The sequence below is a fragment of the Mya arenaria genome, chromosome 8 (assembly GCF_026914265.1).
Source record: "Mya arenaria isolate MELC-2E11 chromosome 8, ASM2691426v1".
NCBI lineage: Eukaryota > Metazoa > Mollusca > Bivalvia > Myida > Myidae > Mya > Mya arenaria.
Genome location: NC_069129.1, coordinates 43272529 through 43291978, shown reverse-complemented (window position 1 = coordinate 43291978; position 19450 = coordinate 43272529). Strand labels below are relative to the sequence as shown.

General features: G+C 35.7%; 1 protein-coding gene and 1 long non-coding RNA gene across 2 annotated transcripts; one reads left to right on the top strand and one right to left on the bottom strand.

The window, feature by feature from the left end:
- Positions 1-180: 180 nt before the first annotated feature.
- LOC128244216 (zinc finger MYM-type protein 1-like) lies at positions 181-3261 on the top strand. The gene is made up of 2 exons (XM_052962232.1): positions 181-458; positions 1203-3261. Exons 1-2 carry the CDS (start codon positions 181-183, stop codon positions 3259-3261), a joined length of 2337 nt encoding a protein of 778 aa, XP_052818192.1.
- Positions 3262-15306: 12045 nt separating this feature from the next.
- On the bottom strand, positions 15307-17627 carry LOC128242075 (uncharacterized). Its single transcript, XR_008262537.1, has 3 exons — positions 17526-17627; positions 16820-16890; positions 15307-16159 (listed from the first exon to the last, which is right to left on the bottom strand). It is a non-coding gene; the product is annotated as an uncharacterized LOC128242075 (long non-coding RNA).
- Between the last annotated feature and the right edge of the window lie 1823 nt (positions 17628-19450).

Sequence of the window (19450 nt, the reverse complement as noted above, 5' to 3'; positions counted from 1 at the left end):
TACACGCCACTCTGGGTGACCCGGTCGATAACTGTGTCATACTATGACGTCACAACTAGTATGTCATCCACTACATATGAAAGTGACGTCAATATATTTTTAATATTTTATTAATTCATGGCGGTCGTCCTCGGGCTGTTGTAAAAAATGAAAAAAACAAAACCTATGACACTGGACAAAATGTTCAAGCGGATGTTTGAAACCGCGACAGCGACTGCGTGCCCAGAAGCAACCGGCACGGCACCTTCGGAGCATGCAAACAGCATGGACCTAGATCTATCTGCCACAGAATCTGACAGCACCAAACCTGGACAGGCTCAGCCAGTTAAGTCTACCCACAGTGGTCCTTCATATCCTGATATAGCTACTGCGGCAAGTGGAGAACTTGAAGCAAAGTGGAAATGGTCGATATTGAAAGACACATGGACTGACTGCCATATGTTCAACTTTCCCTCAAGGTAGGTTGTGTTGTCTTTTGAATGCAAAAAAATACAATTAAGTGACACGCAGATTTAAAAATCCCCAACTCAAGTAAAAATTTAAAATGCAAATTTCCAGTTTATTTTCAATTATACTTCATTGCAACATGGCATGCTTGTGTAAAACGTTGTTTAACATTTGAGCATACACAATTTCATTGAAGTGTTGTGGGTAAAAACCGAGAAATCTGCCTTTGAATTTATCACTCTAATTTGAGATTTTCCTAAGAAGCTTTATGAATACGCCCCCAGTCTGACAGACCTTTAAATCTCGATCACGTCGTCGATATTAGTTAAGTATGTAACATATATGTTTAGTCATGCTTTTTACCCTTAGCCGGGCGGCTACGAAAATTGTCGTCTGCTAAAAATATCGTCTACTTCAATTTTAAATATCGTCCGATTTTCTTCAAATTTGGTATACCCTTTTTCTAGTATTAAAAAAAACTTGGATCCAGATGAGATACTCGGCGTCTGGTCTGGATTCAAGCTGTTTGAGTAAGCATGAATAGTCGCGAATAGCAGGTACAGGGTTAGGTAAACAAAATAGTGTAGACCCTAGTTGCATTATATTTTAAACATTTATAGGTTATGGTAGTTGCATCAAAAAAGAGCTTTGGTAAATTTATAATACAATTTACCGGACACTTCTTGGTGAAAACTGTTCCTTGATAGAAGTCAGAACTAGGTCAACTAATACATCTTTTGTTTTCTCTTTTGTAGAAGCATCCATGGGAAAATGAGAAAGCTGTCATCAAGCTGGTTGACAGACCACCCCTGGCTCAGATACTCGATTTCTACAGATGCCTTATTCTGCGCCCCCTGTTTCGTATTTGGACGGAAAGATGCGAAGGAGAAAACTTTCATCAGTACACCAGTGAAGGATTGGTCCAACCTAGCCAAGTACGTCAAGAGGCACGAATTAGCAGAGTCAAACCATCACAATGTTACAGCTATGGCGGAACATTTTCTTGATATACAATCAGGTAAGATGGAACCCATCACAAGTTCTGTATCGGACAGTCACAGACGCCTAGTGGAGCAGAACCGCCATATTCTCAGGAAAATTATAGAAGTAATCGTCCTTTGTGGTAAGCAAAATATCGCTATCAGAGGTAATACAGAAGAACGAAGCAATTTTTTAGCCATACTGCATTCAAAGGCAGCAGATGACCCTATCCCAGCACAGCATCTAAATGTTACAGAAAATCGTAGGGCAACATACACATCGCCCGACATACAGAATGAACTGATCTGTTTGTGTGCTGAGCAGATACAGATCGAAATTGTGCAGGCATGCAATGATGCAGTCTGTTTCGCTCTTATAGCCGATGAGTCGACCGACAAGTCAACAAAAGAACAGGTGTCCGTGTGTCTGCGATTTGTCCAACGTGGAAGCGGTTCCCAGCAATTTAGAGTCCGTGAAGATTTTCTTGGATTTGTTCAAGCAAGTAGAACAACTGGCGAGGTACTTGCAGAACTACTCTTGACCTCTGTTGAAAATCATGGAATCGAAGTAGATAAGATGCGGTCTCAGGCTTATGATGGTGCCGCAAATATGTCTGGAAAGCACAGGGGCGTACAGGCACGAATTCGTCAACGGGTGCCGTCTGCGCTGTATGTACACTGTAGAGCCCACTGCCTCAACCTAGCAGTTATGCATAGCAGCAAGGACCCATGCATAAGGTCAGTGATGACAACTGTGCAAGAGGTAGGGTTTGCATTTGATTATTCGGCCAAAAGACTAAACTTCTTTGTTGATGAACTTGCTGCTGACCAAGACGCACAGGAAAAGCTGAAGAAACGCACCAAACTGAGAACTCTGTGTGAAACTAGGTGGACTAGCCGAGCCGATGCCCTCTCAACGTTCAAGTCAGCATACAGCGTTGTTGTTCATGCCCTTGAACAGCTACAGGAGGATGGCGATGACAAGGCAGGCCAACACTTGGCGTCGATCATGAAGTTTGACTTCATAATCGGACTGGTCGTTGCTGAGCACGTTATGCAAAGTACAGTTCCGTTGTCTTATCTTCTTCAGGCAGTCGACTGCGATTTGCTTGAGGCAACGCGAGAAAGTCAAACCCTCATCCGCCAGTTTCAAAACGAAAGGGCAGACCCTAATGTCTGGGAAGCATTGTTTCAGAGCGCTAAAGATATTGCAGCAGAATTTGAGATTGAACCTTCAATGCCCCGTCTTGCTCAACGCCAACGAAACCGGGCAAACCCACCGGCCAATGATCCACAACAGTATTGGCAGCGAGCTCTCTACTTCCCTTTCTTGGACCATTTGTGTCAAGAACTTAGCGACAGATTGATTGTGGCCGAGGAAAGATTCCGTGCACAGTACTTGATTCCATCCAAGTTGAACCTTTGCACAGACGGAATGGTGGATCTCATTTTTGCGGGGTATTCGGTGGACCTACCTCAGGGAAACCAGTCATTCCATAACGAGGTTAGGCGGTGGAAGGCTAGATGGCAATTGATGGATGAAAATGACAAACCAAGCACATTGGGTGAAACTGTAGCATCAACCAATCCGGATCTTTACAAGGGAGTTTATACAGTACTCACCATTCTTCTGACCATGCCGGCATCATCTGCTACTGCTGAACGGAGCTTTAGCGTTATGCGCAGGGTGAAAACCTACCTGAGGTCGACGATGCGGACAGAGCGCATGACAGGACTTGCCCTGATGCACGTATATCGGGATGTTAACATTGACATTGACCAGGTAGTGTCTAAATTCGCTGGAAGCAAAAGCCGAAGGCTTGACTTTGTTTAATGAATGTGTTCACAAATAAATAAATCAGATGTGAAAAGAGAAATTTGTTTCAGTATTTTAAGGCAATAATACGTTTCCAAAATGCGTCAGATGTCACCATTTACATTCAACAGTTTCAAAAAATTCCGGGGGGGCATGCCCCCAGACCCCCCTAGCACTTCGGCGGCTTCGCCGCCTCAATGGGCGTCCACATTGATTTTGATCCAGCTACGCGCCTGCCATATATAATGAAAGGTCGGCAGCAAAGGAAAAGCGTAGCGCCAAACTGACCATAATCACCATGGGCATGGAGATACTTTAAATCGGGTAGCCTGGTCCGATTCTTACTTAACTTCACGATCTTCGTTTAATACTTGAGGGAAGCAGGCCCTAATTTCTTGAATGTTCAAAAGTAGCTTATTTCATAGTGGCTGATTCCTTACTTAATCTCGATTTGACTAAATAAAACTTAATTTTATCTTAACTTAGATTTATCAAAATAACAGGTTACTGTCCGAGCTATAGTTTTTCAACTTTTTTGTTCTTATTCTTAATTTACTTGTACGTTTTTCAGACATTGTAAAGCAGTTGAAAGGCACAATAGCAACAGTTCTGAAAGAATCAAATATAAAACATATGAACTTAATTAATTTACATCTTCGAAGTTCAGAAAGTTTAGTGCGTTTGTCTGGTACCCAACGTACTCTGATATGGTAACGATAGGTAACCAGGGCTAGGAAATGCGTTAACAAGGGTTGGGTATAAAAGACTGGCCGAATCGGACCTATTCCGGAAAATCACTGAAAAACTTGTGGCAGAGTCCAATTTAAAAACACTTAAGATCACTCAGATAAATGTGGAAAAGAAAAAGCATTCCCCATCGCAAACCGCAAATAAAACTTATGTACAGACGAACTCTGTCAAATCAAGAAAGAGTGGTCACTATATTAAACAGTCCACAAAACAAGTTCCCTCACAAGCTAGGCCACCAATATTCAGGCCTTTCCCGCCCAATTTTAGGCCCCAAATGGCGTCGCCACCTAATTATTGGCAAAAGACCGGTCCACCATTCCGAAGACGCCCCCAATTTCACATGGCGGGCTCCTTCGGAATGTGTGCACCTCCTCCCTTTTTATGGTATGGCCCTCCCAGAGCTTTCAATGGAGGCCCTGTGCCCCGCCCCTTCCGACATGTTTAGGTTTATGTAACGGGATAAAAACAATCATTAGGATAAAATAAAAACTTCAATATGGCGGCGACATTAAATAATACTAAAAACATTGATACAAACAATGGTCTCGCCGTCTTGTCATGGAATGTTCGGGGAATGAAAACCGACAACTCACATAAAATTATTGAACTCCAAAATTACCTAAACAATTCAACAAACCAAATAGATGTTATTTGTTTACAGGAAACACATTATACAGAAAAGGACAAAACCTTCAAATTGAGGGGTTACCAACAACCTATCAACAAAATTAGGAAGTCTGATAAAAGTAGTAAAGGAGGTGGAGTATGCATCTATGTAAGAGTGGGTCTTCCCTTTGCAGAGAACATGATAACTCACAAATCAGACATAGAAGTCTGCTCTGTGCAGATATATGGTAAAAAAGACCCCATCACAATATATAAAGTATATGTTCCTAAAACTAAATATAATAACATAAATACATATCAACACATATTCGAAAACTTAGGACGAAACACCCTAATTGTAGGAGACTTTAACTTAAAACACATCTGCTGGAACCCCGCAGGAGACTTCCGGTATGACGGCGAGGCCGATGACTTGCTTACATTCCTAAATGACAATAATCTAAATTTCTTAAATGATGGACAAATAACGAGAGTATCCGAAAAACAAAACGAATCAGACAGTGCTATTGACTTATCACTCATCTCATCACATCTCCACTCCTCTAGTGAATTCTATGTAATAAACAACACTTTTGGTAGTGACCATCTACCATTACTAACGTCAATTGAATATTCCACAAATAAAACAACAATCAATATTACAAAAAAATGGAAAACAGAAAAAGCCTCAACTGAATCATGGAACAAATTCCAACAACTCTGTCATACCGAACTAAACTATGATATAACTGAAAATGATTTTCAATATAATTTCAATCATTATTATGAGAAACTTACGAAAATTCTCGATAGAACCTTACCAAAATCTAAACCAAAAATTAAAAGAGTAAAGAAAATTGTCCCATGGTGGGACACTAAATGCGACAATGCTATAAAATTAAGAGAAAAATGTAGGAAAATTTATAAAAAAGACCCAACTTCTATTAAACATGAAAACTGGCTAATGGCTAGGCTAAAAGCTAAGGACACAATACAAAATGCAAAAAAGCAAGGATGGCAAAATTTCTGCTCGAAAATAACTCACAAAACAAACTCTAAGGAACTTTGGGACTTTGTCAGAAAAGTAAAAGGAATTCCATTGCCCGATGAACCACCATTTAAAATAGGCGACAAGGTAATACACAATCCCAAAGATAAGGCAGATATATTAGTAAAACATTATGAAAAGATCAGTAGCGATAATGAATATACACAAGACTTCATTGAATTAAAAACAGGACCAATACAATTATAAGTGATGTAATTAACACAGAAACTCGTAGGGAAGATATTGAGTATAATGCAGATTTCAGTATGGTTGAACTCAACAGGGCACTAGCTAATTGTAAAAGTGGCGCACCTGGTGAAGATGGCATACACTATGAAATTCTTAAAAAATTACCAACATCTGCAAAGCAAACACTTCTAAGCCTCTTCAACCAATCTTGGAAATCTGGTTCAACACCAGACTCATGGAGTGAAGCTGTAATAATCCCTCTCCTGAAACCAAATAAACCTAAATATGATCCCGCATCATACCGGCCAATCTCACTTACATCAACTTTCACTAAATTAATGCAAAAAATGATAAAACCTAGATTATGTAACTTCCTTGAAACAAACAAACTGATATCAAAATTCCAATCAGGTTGCAGAGCCAATCATTCATGTGAGGACAATCTAGTTAGACTGGAACATGATTGTAAAAGGGCACAACTTGACAACAAATACCTAGTGGCAGTATTTTTGGACCTCAGCTCAGCATTTGACAAACTATGGGGTCAAGGAGCTCTAACATACCTACATAAAATAGGAATAAGAGGTAAAATGCTCGATTGGATTAATGCATTTATCAAATCCAGGAAAATAAAAATATTACTAAAAGGAGAATACTCAGAAACCCTAGAAACAGCCAATGGCTGCCCACAGGGTAGTGTCTTATCACCAATCATATTCTCACTTTTCATGAATACACTAAGAGACTCAATCGAAAAAAGTAACTCAGAAATCCAAAACCCTGCCTACCATAGTGACCTATCTCAGTTTGTAGATGATGCAGCGATATGGACAGTTTCTAAAAACCCTGAAATAGCAGTTAAAAACATCCAACATACTCTAAATAACATAGAGACATGGAGTGAAAACTTCGGATTCAAAATAAACCCAAATAAAACTCAAGTACTCATAGTACACAAACAAAGAGTGAAACCACCGGAAAGCTCTCCAAACTTCCCAAAGCTAAAACTATGTAATCAAAAATTAACATACAACGAAAAAGATATATTCTTAGGATTAACATTCGATAAATACCTAAAATGGGACTTACACATAAACTCACTCATTGCCCGATGCGAAAAGGACCTTAACCTCCTTAGAACTATCAAAGGAAAGGAATGGGGTACAGACAAAAAATGTTTATATACAATATATCAATCACTTATCAAATCAAAACTAGACTATGGAAGTATAGTTTATAACTCTGCTTCAAATGACAAACTAAAGAAACTACAAATTATACAAAATAAGGCATTAAGGATATTAACAGGTGCTTATCGAAGTACACGTACAATAGCACTACAAGCAGAATGTGGTGAACTTCCACTGAACTACCAAAGAGAAATAAATATGTTAAAATATTGGGTTAGATCCTCACGTCAAGATGCTCTACCAATCAACAACAAATGTAACAGAGACCCAATCTTTGAACACAAAGCCAACAAATTAAAACTCTTTAAAGTGCCATACAGCCAGACAGTACTACCATTAGTGGAAGCATGTTCTCTCACAAAAAATAAAATAGCACAACCCCATTTCTTAAACCTAATCAATAAACAAGAACTCAATATAGACTTATGCTTAACAAAAGTTATAGACAAGAAAAGGGACCCTAACATTAACCGCCAAATAGTAAATGAACACATCAATAGCAAATATTACAACTCATGGCAGGTCTTCACGGATGGAAGCAAAGACCCGCACCTCCATTTGGCTGGGGCCGGGATAGTAGGCTTATCTCAAAATATGACACCCCTTTTTGAATGTGGGTTAAAATTTGACTTCAGGCTTTCTATTTATTCTTGTGAACTGGCGGCAATTGACCTCGCACTAAAAATGCTGCTCCAGCAAGCAGAAGCAAACGATATACACAACAAAGTAACAATACTATCAGACTCTTTAAGTGCACTCATGTCAATGAAAACAAGCTTTTCTAGGTCACGACCAGAAATTTTACAGCAAATACTTAATAATACTACACTGCTTCATGATCTAGGAGTGTCAATAACATTTGTCTGGATTCCTAGTCACATAGGTATCTTAGGAAATGAAATGGCTGATCAAATTGCAAAACAAGCATCAAGGCAAGGTTCACGAACAAACATCAAATTAAGCGTCCCTGAAGCATACAGCTGGATAAAGAAACTAACAAAAAACAAATTTGTAAGAGACTTTGAAGTATATAAACTTGATCACAATTTTGAGTATGGGGAAATTAACACTACAATAAAAACATATAGTACTAATACACTAAAAGATAAAGTATACACACGACTTCGTTTAGGAACCAGTATGCTAGCTGCTGAGAATTATACAAATACTGACTGCTGTATCCAATGCGGAGACAAAGAAACATTCCATCACATTTTCTTTAAATGCCCAACTTATATGGAACAACGAGAAAGCCTGAAAATAGAACTTCTGAAACTAAATATGTCAGTCATCGACAGGTATCATCTGCTGTTTCCCGAACCTGATATAACAGAGAAGGTAAGGGAAGCAGTGTTTGCATACCTGTCGGGAATAAACTACCTAAACAAAATTTAATACCACACAAAACAAAAGGTTCTATAAGAAATAGGGTCTAAATAGCACAGCAATTATTAAACAACATATGCAAAACATGTTCCTTGTATACGCCGTGTACCTGTTGTTGGGACCCTTTTTAAAAGGGGTGGTAATACAATGACTGTTTTAACATCAATAATAAGCACAAAGCATAAATAATAATCTTCAAAAAAAAAAAAAAAAAGCATGTTCATTGTATACGCCGTGTACCTGTTGTTGGGGCCCTTATCAAAAGGGTGGTAATACAATGACTGCTTTAACATCCCAAGGAAGCGAAAAACATACATTAATAATAACTTAAGAAATAAAACAAAATAAAATAAAAGGCATGTTCATTGTATACGCCGTGTACCTGTTGTTGGGGCCCTTTTTTAAAAGGGTGGTAATACAATGACTGCTTTAACATCCAAAGAAAGCAAAAAAACATACATTAATAATAACTTGAGAAATAAAACAAAATAAAATAAAAAGCACGTTCAATGTATACGCCGTGTACCTGTTGTTGGGGCCCTTATCAAAAGGGTGGTAATACAATGACTGCTTTAACATCCCAAGGAAGCAAAAAACATACATTAATAATAACTTAAGAAATAAAACAAAATAAAATAAAAAGCACGTTCATTGTATACGCCGTGTACCTGTTGTTGGGGCCCTTATCAAAAGGGTGGTAATACAATGACTGCTTTAACATCCCAAGGAAGCAAAAAACATACATTAATAATAACTTGAGAAATAAAACAAAATAAAATAAAAAGCACGTTCATTGTATACGCCGTGTACCTGTTGTTGGGGCCCTTATCAAAAGGGTGGTAATACAATGACTGCTTTAACATCCCAAGGAAGCAAAAAACATACATTAATAATAACTTGAGAAATAAAACAAAATAAAATAAAAAGCACGTTCATTGTATACGCCGTGTACCTGTTGTTGGGGCCCTTTTTTAAAAGGGTGGTAATACAATGACTGCTTTAACATCCAAAGAAAGCAAAAAAACATACATTAATAATAACTTGAGAAATAAAACAAAATAAAATAAAAAGCACGTTCATTGTATACGCCGTGTACCTGTTGTTGGGGCCCTTTTTTAAAAGGGTGGTAATACAACGACTGTTTTATCATCCAAAAGAAACAGAAAGCATAAATAATTTCTTTTTTTTTCTAAGTAAAATATAAAGCACGTTCATTGTATACGCCGTGTACCTGTTGTTGGGGCCCTTTTCAAAAGGGTGGTAATACAATGACTGCTCAAACATCCTAATGAAGCTTAGAAAATAATTCCCTATAAGTAAAACTTTATCTTAGTGAGGGGCATCACGATCCCCTCCGGAGCCTTGCTTAGAGATACGTTCATTACAAACAACAAATATGGCAGGTTTACCTGACAACTACAAACACATTATATTATATTGAACAAGAATGAGCATAGAGGGAACGAAACGATAACCGGCACGGCACCTTAAGCGACACACACGATAGTGATTCACACGATGAACGAAATACTAAGCTAACAGCCAAATGTATATAGAATATTTATTGTTTTACATATTTTACCTTTTGGAATTACCGAAACATACGAATGGAACTCATGGATTTAAGCAGGTTATTTGGAACGATGAATACCAAATCGACTATCCATTATTATCAAGTCCGGTAAACAAACATTTCATTCCTGGAGTTATGAGATGAACGCGTATAAATTGGATCTCTACTACTTTTAGTAGCTATAAATTACTGATTTTCAATCTACATTATGGTGACAAAACATTTCTTTTCTTTTCTTCTTTCGTTTTCACATGAAAGGATGAGGTATTAAGGAGTATGATGATATACATCGATTTAACCATAAATTATTAAATGCAAGTCACCATAACCTAAAACGAAACCAAATTATTTTTCGGGCGAAGTTGTCAAGAAAGAAAACCAATATCGGTATAAACTGTATAAAGACATTTTGAGTTAACAATTCTACCGATTTAAACCGTTACATCCATAGTGCTATTAGAAGTCCATGATGATTTTACATGCTATGGTGATGGTGTTGTAATATAACGCTTCTGCTCCAGGTTTATTGTTAGGAAAAACAGTTTTTGATCCTAGCCCTAATTCATTCATTCACTTAAAGATATTGAAATTTTGAAAATATACATGGTTACGACCTATTGATAAAAAAGAGAAGGCACTGGACCAGGGGCTACATACCTGTATATAGAAAGTATACTATGTATTTTTTTATCCCGCACATACATATTAAAATGGAAAAAATCGGGCGCAGGCAAAAAACAACAACAAAAAAAACCTATATTATTAATCATTATAATTTTTATAAACAACCATAATAACCCTCTCTATATATGTACATGTACATTTAAAAAACATGTAGGCAAAGTAATGTCAACGCACTCTCTGGTCTTGAAGAATTTCCAATAAGTAAATAGTGAGGCAATAGTCGGGCATCGACAACAAAGTGGTCAGTTCATATATATATTAGAAATATTAATACATATAGTGGGCAAAAAGTCCTGTTCTCACAACACTTTCTTGTCAATGAACTGACCGTGAGTCTTGCCCATCCTTCAAAAGAAATACCATTCTTACACGTAAATGTTTTTTAAGATACAAGACTGGAGAAATGAAACCATATCCAATATTCAGAGCTGTGGGACCTCCCTAGATGTCATTCATCGCAGGTTTCGCGGCATTTTGGGTAAAAAATTACTCCTTTGACGAATATCCCATCAACCGATGGGGGTAAAACTCCCCTTTTGGCTTCAAAATTCTGTTTAAGTCACACTTGGGGATGTGACGGGGTCAAGCCATAATGCAGCCATTATAGGGCGCGGGCAGACCTTTATAAACTCAACAACAACAACAACAACAACCTATTCCGGACCAACGGAAATCTCTGACAGAGACATTTAGGCCACTTTATTGGGCGATACTATTTCCCGGTCCCGGTCTCATCCGGTCCCGGTCTCCTCCGGTCTCTGTTTTCCAAATTTTATGGTAGCTATCGGGCGTGATCAAAAAGGTGTTAATGACCGCGGGGGGTAATAGGATTACAAAAGATTACAGTTGATTAAAACATTAGATATTTGATGATAATTATGTCACCATTTATTTCATATTTTATATCAATAAAGCATTATAAATTAAGGCAAAAATAAAAACATGAAATATGCACATGTACTAAAATTAATGTCATGAATAACAAACACATTGTGTGTGTGTGTTTCTTTTTCATATTAAATTCAGTTATAAGTATACTATTGATAATAGTAATACAAAAAGAAACAATGCTTGACTACATGTTAACTCAGTAGTTCTGGAATTTCACATGAACAGAATGTTTTTAATTTGAAAGTCATAGGGATCGCGACTTTTCATTTTCTTTATGAAACAGATTTTTTTTTATTTTCTGGACAGCTGACTAGATGTTCCTTCATTTCACTTACAACGAAATTGACATTTGTATTTACATAGCCATTCTTAAAACAAATAGCCACAGCATTAGCAGTTGCAAAGACACCACAGGCATGTACATTTGGTTGTTACAGAAGTCGTGGAACTTTTATAAGCTGAGATTTGTTACTTTTTATAAATTAGGAGCATCGTAGTTCCACCGATCATGACGACTTTAAATAAAGATTCTTGTATCTTGTAAGTTATATTTCATTTGTAAAATAGCCTTCCGAATATTTCAGAAGTTTATTTATTATCATTTTATTTTGTCAAGGAACTCTTCATAACAGGTTTATGACAATACACAATAATGTCATACCATGAAAGGTGTAAATGCGTTATACAACGCGTGTCAGAAATTAACGAATGTCCCTCGTTAAGGGCATGATAAACGGATTAGCCAGTTTTTTTATTACACACGCACGGCTACTGTTCGGTTCATACCCTAAAAATAGTGTTGTTTATTATAAAGGCAATTTTATAGAATAAATTATTGTTATGCAAAGGCTCTAATAATCTTGATTAGAAATAATACGATGATAACATATAACCAAATTCAAACATAAATAAAATAATCAGCATTAGATTTCTTAAACAGCTAGAGTGTTTAAAGCTACTAGATGAAATGTGTTTATTTGAAGTTGCGCCATACTTAAGTAATCAACATATTATGTCTCCATTTTACGCTAATATTGAATACACTTGAATACCTCCGTCATTATTACACAACTTTATGTCTAAGCACACGCATACTTAATAGGATGTTATAACATTGCAACTATTAGCTCCAGAAAATGTGTTTGTGTACTTTTTCTCCATTCATTGATTTACTTGTTTACATGCCATGAACATTGTATAATGTTTTACGCAATAATCATATCGTATCGTATCGATATGAGTCGGATATGCAAACATGGAATTTTTCAATTGTAATCATTAATGCTGAAATACATAAAAAAATATAATGTCCGGGGAGGGGGGGGGGGGGGGGGGGGTAAACAAAAAAGGAAGAACAGTTAACAACTTTGACATTACATAATTTAAAAGGTGCAATCCTTAGTTACTTCATACTCTAGCCGTCATCAATCTTTTATGCAAAAAACATGAGCATTTGTACTGCCATCGCATCTTTCTCTACACCTTTAACACGAATTACATAAATAGTGTAGACCTATAACAAATTGCATAAATTAAGACATAATGTTTATATATTTTATACCATTTTGTTACATATAAAATCAAATAAGATTGTCAAAATCGTGTTATAAACATCAGCAACACAATCCGTTGCCTTGGGCCATAAGTTATGAACCGGGAATTATGAGACCGGATTTTACAAGGAGAGACCGGGAAATAGTATCGCCCCACTTGTATTTGATCAATCGTAACAACTCGGCCATCTCCGGCAAGCTTCGAGATAGACAATCGTAACAACTCGGCCATCTCCGGCAAGCTTCGAGATAGACCTCGTAAATAGTAGTAAGGATATACGAAAGTGCGATGCGGCTGCCGGCGATTAACACCGTTTTCAATCCGCGTAAAGAAGGCCCATTGTAACAACAAGGAAATGGATTGTGTTAAATTAAATGTGCTTGTTTAAGAGAAAATATTTATTGTAACCTCAAAGAATGTTCGTTTTAAAAATATTTAGATGTTTCCTTATAGTTGAAGCACTCTATTTCCTCTAGAAAAATCGTGAGCACACAGAAAATGTACTTGACAGTCATTGAAATGATCATACGGTTCATGGCATGCATGAATCATTACATCGGATTAAATGCATGCATGGACTAAATGTCAACATTTTCTCAACAGTTATAGGAATACCCTATGAAATGTAAGTTTTAAGTCATACTTTGCCGTGTTATTTTTCACACCATGCCTTGCCATTAAAACAACATTACTATTCTGTAAAATCATTAATTTGCCTTGTGCAGAGTTTTGTGTGGTAGGATGGGTGTGAGCTTGGCACCCAGTCAGCTTTACCAGCTGAAATCTATGCATGCCTTTACTTCAGCATTGTTGGGTTTGGGCTGCAGATTTTTTTTGTGTAAACAGTTCTGTGGGGTTGGGATGGGGCGGTGACTATCCACGCAGTAAGCTCAATTGTTAGAGTACCAGTACAACGTTCATGTGGATATGCACCAGACAATTGTAACCACGCCCCCCCCCCCCCCCCCCCCCCCCAGGTCTGGGGAATAGTGGGGACTTTGACTTTCAGTACAGCCAACCCCGGCTAAAATCCCCACCCTGCGCGGACGATCCAATGGCAAAATCCCTGCCAAATGCCCCCACACCCCAGGGACTCTAGGTAAGGTCCATTCCCCTCTATATTTTAAGCGAAGATAAAACCACCGCATTCACCCAGCACTGCAGGGCCACCTGATAGGTAAAAACACGGCCCATTTCCCCAATTAACCCCAGTATTCCCCCGGACCTGGGGTGGGGGGGGGGTTACAATTGACTGGTGCACTAAGTTGACAGAACTTGTCTTAAAATTGTATTTGTTCAAGGCAGATCATGCTTCACTTTACCTCCTAAGCTGTGGATAAAACCCACTCATTAGAAGTTTCCTTACACATTATATTTGTCTTATTCTATAATTATTAGTCTCAATTGAGTAAATTGTCATTTTTTATTAAAAACAACAACACCAAAAGAGTAACTGATAAGATACTCAGCTGATTTAATTTTTTGTAAATAAAAGCCTTAAACAAATATTTAGCCAGGTTACTAAGCTTTTCAGCAATGTATACCAGACTTTTTTCAATAATACTTAATCTATTTTGAATAATTAGCCTTTAGATCACTCTTCACCAAATGACTCTTTTATAACTCCATAAAATGCAAACAAGAATAATTACAGTTTGGATCAACACGTCTCTTAATTTTATTTTTAATATTAGTCCAGTAATAACAGAGCCATCTGTATGCAATCCAATGTAAAATTAATGATAAATTAGGTTTTGCTCAAATCTTTACTTTCATTTCTGTGCCAAGCCCTTTTAAGTGCATTGAGTCTTTTGGGAGACTTCACAATATTTCTGGCGTTTAATCCCCATATATGGCTTTAAGTTGCCATACAAATTTAAGTCTTCATTATAAAAAATACTGTATGTCTCCACTTTAACCATAAACACACAATGAGAGGACTATTTAAAGCATTACCATGTGTCAGAATTATAGATCTTTCTTTGCATTTTATTTGTCTAAATGTATTACCGGTCTCTTTAGCAATATCCTTGTGCCTCTTTGAGTACTTGGCTTGACAGTTTGGTTTTTATTACATTGTTTTAAATGTTTTATTTGTACACAACAATGATGATGATGATGATGATGATGACACTATGCTATGCCAAAACCTCAACACATTTTCTTCAAACAAAAAAGGACAGTCATTTAGAATAACTTTTATTACATCATTTGAGAAAATAAACTCATACAATCAACGAAATAAACATGCATCTGTAAAATCACAAGTCATGTTATGTGTTCGTTAAATTTAACTTAATAAAGAAAATAAATATTGGTTGCAGTAAGCAATGCGCATCACTTCTAATAAACATTCCAACAGACTGAAAAATAAATCAACACAAATGGAAAAACTGTTTGCAAGTCAGCTAGTATCTTATTTTATGCCTTATCAGATTGCTATGCAAGCTGGAAGCTTACAAAATCACTCTTAAGTCTGTTGCCTAAGTAGAAACAAGAATGGACATCCTTTTCTGAGGTCAAGAGAAAGTATCTTGAACTCACAACCTTGAATTTGAGGCTTATCCTCTAGACCACTTTCACCTTTTCACATTTTAATTTAAAGAGCCCAGTTTACAATATGGCATTTACAAGGATGTGCCCTATTAACGGATTTTCTGAAGTCTTAAAAATTGAACTGAACAAAATAGTTCTCCTTTATTTGGTCTGCCAATGCCATCTGTTTCTGTTTTTGTAGTTATCTCCCCTCCATAATATAGGAAAACCACTTTAAGCGTAGATAAATCCTTTACCATATTACCCTTTTAAAATATATGTTCGGATTTATTTAATAATCACGGACCAACAGATGACTTTTATCTTCAACTTCACATCAGTATGTAAGTCATCAAATATTTGAGATGACAAGATGTTCCACTGAACACTTTGTTTCCATCTTGCACTCATTTTTCCAAGGTAGGCGTTGCAGTTGTGTTAGATGATTTCCATGCATTGCAGGTCAATCCTCATTCAATGGCATTTTTGATTACATTCGGATTCCAGCGCCTGAAATAGAAAACAGAAAATACAACAATAATAGAAATTATATTTTCAGATCAATTATTTTAAAAGCCTGTACAACAACAGAAAAGTATTCACAAAACATTAAGTGCAACACCAATTTAAAGCTGCATCCTCATGGTTTTACTGTTCTGACACCTTTTTTATTTTTATCTTTAAACGAGCCAATTGGCAATTATTGTGCAAATGTATGGAAACCAGTGATATTAGACTGCTGACATAATATCAGATCACAGTCTTTCATATAAAAGTTTGAAAATTTGGTAAAAAATCCTCCAACTAGTCATATAAGGTCACACATAATAGAACAGATTTTAATTGTTTGGAAAATATTTTTTTGCTATTGCTTTAAGCCATTTAATTAATAATATGTGTAAATTTAATTTAATTACTCCTTTGGGCTTTTGAAGAACGACCAAGAAGAACTGTCAATCTGTGAGAGAGCAGCTTTTAGCTCTGGACTACTGGTAAATTAAAAAATATGAAATGAAATTCATGTTTAAATTCATCTACAATGTTGATATTTTAATACTGTCCATCCTTGTTGGTTAATTGTACAAACATGCAGGTACTTTTGGGCTTAAACCAATAGGATACTTGACTGTTAAATAATTGTCCGAATTTCGAAAATAGTACAACCATTACCTCATCTGACTTTTTTCATTAGAAGAAGCCGGGAATCAGAGTCAGCTGCACCCCTGGTACCATACTCTTCTCTGAAAATGACAATAAGATTAAAATCTAAATGTCTGCATTTCATTGGCACAGTAAAAATGTCAGCAATTTTCAATGTTTCTGCATCACCACCACTGGTGGATATCATAGAATTTAGTCTTGAAAGAAATGTGTGCTGGTTTATGCGTTCAAACTCATTTTGTTAAACCGATAGAATGAAGATCTAATTTATTTAGAGAACTATATTAGTGAACAGGGCCGAGGCATTCAATTGTGCCATTACATTAAATTGTTCGATACCAACACTCACGGATATATAAACCATACATCCTTGGTTAAAAGAATGTAAATTTAAAATTATAAAAATTAAAGTTAATGATATGAAATGTATGAGATAAATACACTGAGAAAGAAAGTCTAACCTATTATCGATCTAAGTAAAGTAAGATTCAGACTTATTTGTTATTACAAATAGATTATTTGTTTTCTTAATTTTTGCCACTGATCACTGGAGCTTCAAAATTGTTATTTACTATATTATAATCTGTCAAATGAAAGAAGACTTTACCCCACCCACTAAGAATTAATGACATTTCCAATTAGTTTCTCATTAGGGCTCTTTTAAAACTATTTATATATTTTATTAAAATACAATAAGTATAAAAATAACACTTACACACAAATAAGTGGTAAAAGTTCGCTCCTCATTCTGTCTTTGGACTAACATATCTCTTGGTTGTTTGAACATCTTCTTGGTCGGCCATGATGGACTATTTTCTGGCGCAGTATGAAATGCATACAACAAAGAAATAGAGTAATGCATACAACATAGGCAAAGAAGGGTTTTCACATTTGCATACAACATACACAAAGAAGGATGTTGAGAAACGCATACAATATAGAATAAGAACAAAAATATTGACATTGAAATATTATTGTTTAAATCAATAAGTTATTATGTTTATGAGGTTAGTCAAGTGAGAAATAGTTTATTAACTTTATATTTGAATTTTGCTTTTAAAACTAAAACATAATTGATTTGTTTTTCAAACTTTTTGTTTTGTTTGAATAGGGAAAAGATCCTTATATGAAATCATTAAAATTGGTTTAATAGCTTGAAGGAAACAAAAAGTTTATGAAAACTTTGCAATTCGATAAAATAAAGATTGTATTCATTGTGTATACTACAAGTATATAAGTACATTTAGGAAACAGAAACATATCATGTCACACTGATTACAATACATCAGAAACTTGTAAAATAAATCTATATAAATAATTTCTCATAAGTTTAGTAAAGCACCTGTAACTTGATAAAAGACATACATGTATTTTTAAAAATTATTGTAAATTATATGTAACAATTATAAACTGTATCCGAAATGAACAACACATTTGCATAAATATATTATATAAAAAATAATGAATACAACAGAGAAGCATGTGGGATGTAAAGAGTTTACACATGATAAATGTGCATTCATTTGTTTACTTTAATGAGTAATTTTTTACTTAAATATTGCATGAAAAACACAGAAATTCCTCAGTGGTTGTTGAATTATCTGAAGGTGTGTTAACACAATATTTGTTGGTCTTTACGGGTGTGGTGAATTTGACATGCAGGCGAAATTGTTGGGTCCATTTTAAAATTATATTTCCACCGTTCTTCATCCTCATCGAAAAGTGGGAGACATTATATAGTATTACGTACTAAGTAAATGTGTTCTATACAAAATATGCTTCCATATGTTTCAAAGAAAGCCTTTTGTTATGTTTTTGTCATTAACAGTCAAATTAAGGTTGACCAGTAAGAAACATTTCTGAAACTGGTTCATTATAATTTCTTATGTTTTCAAGATATACAAAGCTTTCACATTTTTCTTTTTCTGGTAATGGTTCTATTTTAGGGATTTTATGAATTCAATTTGCCTCAAACTTTAATTTAAAAAAATCTTTTTTTTCCTGCTTTGGAGTCCTTGATGTTTAATTAGTAATTTTGGCGTTAATGCAGAGTAAAAAAGTGTTTTTTTTGTTTTCCCGGGATTTTGTGTTTTCTTTGGCGTTAAACTTAATGTGTTGTCTAGATTTACAAAATCATCAAATTCAATAAAGATTAAGATCAATACACAGAAACTGTGTACTATATACAGATTGGTAGGGGTCACTTATCCAATAAAATTAAGGGTCACTTGTCCAGTAAAATACCTATTATTGGAGATTACTTATGTGTATTGTCTGCCATAAGGTGTCCAAATGACATAATTATGATTCATTAATGACATAATCATGATTCATTATATATTTTTCATTTGTCACCTAACACCTATCTTTATGGCATCCCTTAAATTAACGATGTGTGAATAAAGAACAAACAAACGATTGCATAGCACCTGCTATCATGGATAATTGGAGTATTGTCTCAGAATTTTGGGGAGTTTATAATATGGAAGTCAATAAATGAAATCAAAGGATTGTTATTTCTCAACTCATTTTATTGGAAAGAAAACACTATAACACGATTTATCCAAGCACTCTGACAAATATTTTGTCTGACTATGTCCTATCACTAAAGCCATTGTTTATAAAAAAAAATGATAAATT